General features: G+C 40.7%; 1 protein-coding gene across 1 annotated transcript in view; it reads right to left on the bottom strand.

The window, feature by feature from the left end:
- Window positions 1–6,874, bottom strand: part of LOC117179538 (lipase 3-like) — a 13,627-nt gene extending 6,753 nt beyond the window's left edge. The window contains exons 1-2 of the mRNA XM_033371445.1: window positions 6,599–6,874; window positions 6,290–6,497 (exon numbers count right to left, since the gene is read on the bottom strand). Of these exons, the coding sequence (XP_033227336.1) occupies window positions 6,290–6,497; window positions 6,599–6,685 (295 nt within the window). The 5' untranslated portion in view covers window positions 6,686–6,874. The remainder of the gene's footprint in view (window positions 1–6,289; window positions 6,498–6,598) is intronic.
- Between the last annotated feature and the right edge of the window lie 425 nt (window positions 6,875–7,299).

Here is a 7,299-nt window from a genome sequence, read left to right as displayed (position 1 = left end):
ACCAATTCGAAGCCGATTTCATGCAATTTTGCTTGTGCAACTAAGCATGAATGAACAGGCGCATTTTCGTGATGATAAAGCGGTTTTTTCTTCTTCAAATGCAGTCGTTTTCGGCGATTTTGATTTTCAATCGGTCCAATAATGATGAATAGTATACGAATATTATGCCATGTGTATCCCAAAATACGGAGGCCATAACCTTTCCGACCCATTGTTGCGTTTTTGGACGCTTCGGAGCACTTTAACCCGGTGGAACCTACTGTTTTGCCTGTTGCGTTGACTCAGGAGTGTAGTAGTGGATCCAGGTTTCATCCATGGTTATGAATCGGCGCAAAAACTCGGTTGGCTTACGCGAAAATAATGCCAAATTCTGCTGGGAAGTTGTCACGTGAATTCGTTTTTGGTCCACTGTGAGCAAACGCGGCAGCCATCGCGCGCAGAGCTTCTTCATGCCCAAAACTGAATGCACGATATTGCCCACACGTTTCAATGATATGCCTACAGCATTAGCTACCTCTCTCAATTTCACTTTGGGATCATTTAACATCATATCATGGATTTTTTCGACATTTTCTGGTGTAGTGACCTCTATTGGGCGTCCAGATCGTGCAGCATCAACTGTGCTCGTACGGCCACAAAGAAACTCGGTAAACCACTTATGAATCGTTCCAATCGACGGTGCTGAGTCCGGGTAAATACTTATCCAGCTTGGCCTTGGTCTCGGATATCGTTTTCTTGCGAAGATAGTAATGTTTGGTCAAAACTTGAAACTCAGATTTTTCCATATTAAAAAAAACTCGGAGGTTAGTCGCTTCTCAGTGCTGTAACTTGTAAATGCGTAAACATAAATGGCTGAAGTTTTGACAGGCGTCATTTGAAGGATCAAGCTCGCCGAAAATGGTTCACATTAGTGAATACTAATGCCATCTCTTAGAATTTTCAGGTACTTATCAGACTGCCTAGTACTTTACTCCCTCAACCTCCACTTCGTAAAATAACACACTCATTACTAGCAAATCAAACAATTTCATCCTCCTTACAAAATCATATGCGAACAACCTCTTCCTTAGCCGCCATACCTGCCTCATCACCACATTTGCCCTTCTCACCCTTTCTTGTATATGACCATTCACTCTTCCATTCCTCCCAAACAGGAAGTTCAGGCACACAAACTCTTTCACTTCCTGCACCGATTTTCCCTATACACTTCCACTCCCCTCCCTTATCTCTCACACCTGCTTTCTTGAACACCATTACCTTCAACATGTCCGCATTTAACTCTAACCTATTTTTGCCCAAGTATTTTCTCAACCTTTTCATCGTCTCGTTTAAAGCCTCATCGATCTTTGCTAGCAGCACTATGTCATCTGCATATGAGAGTGACCATATCCTGTCTCCTCCCACCTTAACTCTTCCTATCACTCCGACTGCTAGCTTACTTTTCATATCCGCGATCAAAATTGCAAAAAGCGTTGGGCTAAGCGGGCAACCTCGCCTCAACCCCCTATCCATCCAGAATCCATCATAGATTCCCTTCCCTCCTCTCACCCTATCTTTCACCTCTTCGTATACCTTTCTTACCCTCTCCATCAGGCCCTTCTTTACTCCCCTCTTTTCCATTGCCTCCCACAACCTCCTCCTATACACCGAAGGGAACTCGCCCTTTAGATCTACAAAAAACCTCTTACACTTTGGCACTCTTTTTAGTTAATTCTCTATCCACCACGTGCTGCAAGACGTAAAAATTGTCAATGGTACTTCTTCCTTTTCTAAAACCCGCCTGCTTCTCCGACAATATTCCTTTTCCCTCCACATCCTTGCGTAGCCTATCTGACAACACCATCGCATATATTTTGTACGCAGTATTCATTAGCGAAATTCCTCTATAATTTTCCTGCCTCTCCCTATCCCCTTTCTTATACAGTGGTATAATCAACGCCTCCCTCCACCCTCTTGGGAATCCCTCTCCCCCCTATACTTTTTTCACTATCCCCCCCCCCCAGCCTCTGCCTTACCGCTTGTGTGCCAAACAGCCATGCTTGATTCTCTACTTCATTCATCCCTGCTGCCTAAGATTTTTTCAACTTCCCTATCTGTTTCTCTATCTCCTCGTCATTTAGCTCCTCTTCATCTACTTCCCTCGTTCTTCTACACCCATCATCTCTCTTCCGCGTATCTGACCCCTGAAACGCATCCTTGAAAAATTTCCTCCAATCGTCGCTCTCTATCTTTTCATTTATCTCCACCCTACTTTTCCTCAACCTATTAATTATCTTCCACACGCCCCTTTCTGGCTGATCACTTCTCGATTTCTCTTCCAGCTCCTTTTCCTTTCCATGCTACTTCTTCTTACATATCGCCCTAAACTCCTTCCTCATTTCTACGTACTCACCCTTTTTCGCGGTTTCTTCATTCCACTTCCTGTACTTCTTTTTACCGTGCTCTTCATCATTTTACATTCCCTATCCCACCACGGCTTCACCATTCCTTTTTCCTAAATACCTTCTTTTGCATACAACCTTTCACTTTCTCTTTTAGATCCTCCAATATCTCGTCCACAGACTCCCCCTCAAAGCTCACGTTGCTCCACTGCTTCTCATACCTCTCGATCGCCTCTCTCGTCCATGACACCCTCTCCTCTAACGAACCTTTTCCCCCATCCTGCCTTTTTCCAGCCTCGCCCTGTATCCAAAAATGTAATAAATGTTAGTCGGATTCCACACTCTCTACTTCTGCGAATTTCTCTATCTCCTCCCACCCTTGCATATTCATAATCACACAGTCTATCACCGATACGCCCATCTTACTCACATACGTGTATTCTGCCTCTTCGTCTCCTTTTACCATACCATTTGCCACCGCCCAGCTTCTGTCCTCCATCCAGTCTCTTATAATCTCCCCCTCTTCATTTATTGATTTATCCTTTGATTTCCTTTCAAAGCTCTCCCCTTCCCGGTACAAGCCTCCTTCCTCCAATTCTCGCATTAAAGCCCCCCCCCCCTCCCAGTACAACCAAATCCTCATCTCTCTCTCCTAGTAAGTTTTCCAAGCTTTATCTAATCTTTTCCATCCCATCCTTATTGCAGACAGTCACAAACTTATACATACACCTTCTATATGTTATAATTCCTCCACTAGCCCTTCCTTTCCTCTTTAATTTGACGGCCTCCTGTAGCCTCCACCTATACCTACGTGGCAAATTTTCTTCTACTATATCCCATTCCTTTCTCTACTCACGTCTCTACCAGTCCAATCACATCAAATTCCTCAATATACCTCTAGAAATCCTCATCTTTGTTCTTTATCCCTGCTACGTTCCAATACAGCACCTTTAACACTCCTCCACCCTGCTTTACTCCTCCCCCCACTGCTTCCCCCGAAACAAATTCGTCTGCACTTCCTTCAACACCTCCTTCTCCTCGTCCCATACCCACATTTTCTCCTCTATTTTTATTTTCCGATAACCTACCTTCGCCGTTCTCCCTTCGCTCATCTCCTTCCTAGCCCCGTAATTTAGCATTCTCTGCACATCCCTTTCCTTCCTCGTAAAATCTTCATTAATAAAAACCTTCTTGTCCTTTATCTAATTTTTGTTACGCATTACCACCAATTTTTCTTCCCAGCTCTCCATATACACCACCGCCACTTCATTGTTCTTTCTACCCTCCATCCTAATTTTCCCCATCTTGCCTTTACCCCACCCTACGCTCTATAGCAGCGCTCCAACCCCCTCTATTTCTTTCCCGCTGTTTAGCTTCAATACTCTTATTACTATATTATTTTTCCTATCTGCCTTCTCTCTTCTCTCCATCCTCAACTCCATTTCCCTTATCCTTTCCCTATTCGCTCTCTCCTCCTTTTCATTCCTGTGCTCTCGTTCTTTCTCTTATATCATACTCTCCACCTTCTACCAAATACCTTGCTTCACGCCTTCCCCCCTGTCCACTACTTGCATTCCCGACCTGTCCTCCACCTTTTCCAGGTTTTTGTTCCGCCCTTTCCTTCCACATCCTAATATTTTCTTCCATCTCCTTTATTTTATCCTCTTCTTCCTTCCTTACCGAGGTCAACTCCCTCTGCAATCTTTCTACTTCCTCCCTCATCTCTTTTACTTCCTTTTCTCATCTCTCATCCCTTACTCTCAGGTCTTCCCTCATACTTTCCATGTGTCCTATAGCCTCCCTTACTTCCTCCCTCAACTCTCTGATCTCGCCTGTCAGCACCCTGAGAGCCTCCTACTCCGCCTGTCCCTCCATGGGGGGAGGTGACCTACGTGTTCGTCCGCTTTTTTTTAAATGGACTCTCTAACGCGCTTTTCTCTGGACTCTCTTTGCCTTCCCTTTTCCTCTTCAAGAGATCCTCCCCCTCGCATGCACTGGACGCCCTCTCCTTGCCCTATTGCTTCTTTGACTCCGATTCTTCCCCCTCACTGACGCGCCACTCAACACCGAGCCACGCACAGCTGACCGCCGTGCCCTTCTAGAAATTTCCTCCCCGTCTAATTCACTACCTGCACTGCCAGTACTCTCGGTGCCCACCCCCCGCTCTTCCGTCGGCAACAGTAAGCTATTCATACACCCAAGTACGCACTGCAGCCAACAGATAACTCTTAAGGCTGCTGTTGCTTTCCGCCCTAAAATTTCAGTTTCTTTGCCCTATTTCACACCTCACATCCCCTGCAGACACCCTTTTCTCACCCCTAACATCTCCCAGCACTTCGCGAACCACCCTTGTCCGCCATGAAGGTCCAAACACCTGATCACAAAACTGTCCCGTTCCCTTGCAAACCTAATCTCACTTTCCTATTTAGCCAGATCCCACCCCCAAACTACAATGTAAATAAATTTATATTTTCTCAAAATACCCGTCACAATCGTATTTATCTTCTAGCCTTCCACCCTCACAATTCACTCACACCTTCCACACAAACTCCGTAAAAACTTCTCACCGCCTATCACTACACACTTTCTCACAACCGCCACCAGCACGCAAACCCCTGATATTTAAAATTGAAAATTCAACATTTCCAGTTTAAAATTTCACTTATTTGTTAAAAATTCATGTAATTTTTTGAAAACTACTCTTTATTGGTAAAACATGATATTTCAGCGGTTAACAATTGGTCCAAACTCTCGATCTCAGTCCAGTGCCGGGGGTTGCCTGCAAATAGCTTTGAACTGAATTCGGGAGAACAGAAACGTAAGCAATCAGAACCACCTAAACCATTCCCAATTGGAATGCATAATATTACACAATGTACTTGACTGAATACTGGCGCACTGTGGCCCTTCCAAGGTTACAGTTGCAACCGATCAGCCAAAACAAGAATTATTATATGGATTATTTAGAATTCATCTTTTCGGGTTATAAATTAGACTATTTTGTAAAAAAAATATGTGTATTTTGAGTGAAATTCAGTTATAAACTATTTATTTGAAAATATAACTAACTGGTAGAAAATTTGTTATGTACCAAATTTAGTTGTTTTGTTTAAGATTATTCTTTTTGGAAAGAAGCTTCGTCTTTTCTGGATGAATTGAAGTGGTAGAATATTACATTATGTAACAAGGGGCAAAATGAGCAGATTTTTTCCGCGGGTGGATTTACGAGGCAAGTATACGCACGATCGCGGAAAATCTTGCTCAGGTAGTAAGCCAACCCTCGGAAAAAATCCACTTTTGTGCCGTGTTGCGTCTCGAATTCTGATCAACTAATGTTTACCTTTGCCCCGAAAATTTTACTTTCGCCGCACAAATTTTACTTTTGCCCGCAAATTTGACTTTCGCTCGACTAATTTTACTTTTACCTCCCAAATGCGGTTTACGGGAAATATATTCTACTTTTACCTCTATTTTCAGAGGCAAAAGGTGGCCATTACGGTTAAATGTAGAATAAAATTATTTTTTTTAATTAAAAATAAAAATATTTAATTTTTGCTTGAAAATGTATGTATTTTGTAGTTGAAAATTCAATTATTTGGTTGCCAATTTATCTTCCTTATGGAATAATTAATTTCTTTGTTGCGAATTCATCTTAGCCGAAAAGATTTCTTTTCTTAATTTAAATTTTAAATATTGATAGGTTTAAATATTAACTATTAAATTTTCCGATAAAAACTCATATTTTCATTTGAGAACTTCACTATTTATTTAAAAAGTCAATCAATCATTCGTTTGTAAAAAACTACCATCTCTTAACTTTAGTTGGCATATATCAATAATTTGTGTTAAATATAGGGATTTCACATCGTGGTTTGAATTTTTGGATTTAAGAATTCAAACAATCTTACCTAAGGATACATTTTGTCCAGTAGAAACCCAATCTATGGAACTTTGTAAAAGGGCATGGACGAGGTAAGCAATAGGCTTATTTTCTTGGATTCTATTAATTTTTTCTCCATTCCCGCTTGGTATACGATGAATTTTAAGAAAATAACCATCTTGCGTTTTCAAATCATATTCCTCAAACGGGTAACCATCATCAGTAATCATTTGTCTCTGTTTAATATTTAACATCGAGAAACAGATGTTTATTTTATTTTAAAATAGTTTATATCGTATTATGTGTATGTACTATAATTAATTATGTCATTACTTACAATTTTCTTGTTTATGTCTTGAGGAACCCTCGACACTAGAATAATACTTACATGAGTAAGTAGTAGCAGTACAGCAAAGATATTCATTTTGCGATTACAAAATAAATTAAATTTTGACAGATTTAGCTTAATTAGGTGATTTTAATATAAACGGTTTAACTTATAAAAAAGTAAGTAAAACCAAATTAAGGAATGCAATAAGGTATGACTGAGCAAACGACATTCGGCGTTAACGAACTGTCTTGTATGGAACAGTTGTGTAGTACATGTCTAGTAGTAGTAGATGTTGTATAAAGAGGGAATCAAGTTTTTCTGCTGCAGAAAAGTGAAGAAATACGTAATGTGAACAGTAAGATATTACTTTTGTTCAAACTTTTTTCAATGTGTATTAACTTGATAATGAATTCAAGCGGTATGCTGACAATAAATTACTCGCTATGGTCACATTTACGAGTATTCTATGCAAAACAAAATAGCCTAACTTCAATTATGTAACCAAGCGTAAGCGTCATATAAAGAAGTAATTTATGTTAAGACGCTGCCGGTACTGAGAAAAATAACTTGTTGATTAAAACCCATTATTAAAGATAATCTTTGTCAGTATGATCGCAGAAAAAAAACTAAAGTTAAATTTTTTTGCTTGTAAAATTTCCCGCTGTTAAGGTATACATGCTATTTGGCGAAAGTTTACCCTACAATGG

Source organism: Belonocnema kinseyi, chromosome 9, assembly GCF_010883055.1.
Source record: "Belonocnema kinseyi isolate 2016_QV_RU_SX_M_011 chromosome 9, B_treatae_v1, whole genome shotgun sequence".
Classification (NCBI taxonomy): domain Eukaryota; kingdom Metazoa; phylum Arthropoda; class Insecta; order Hymenoptera; family Cynipidae; genus Belonocnema; species Belonocnema kinseyi.
Note: the sequence above shows the minus strand (reverse complement) of the source record. Positions and strands in the feature narration are given on the sequence as shown.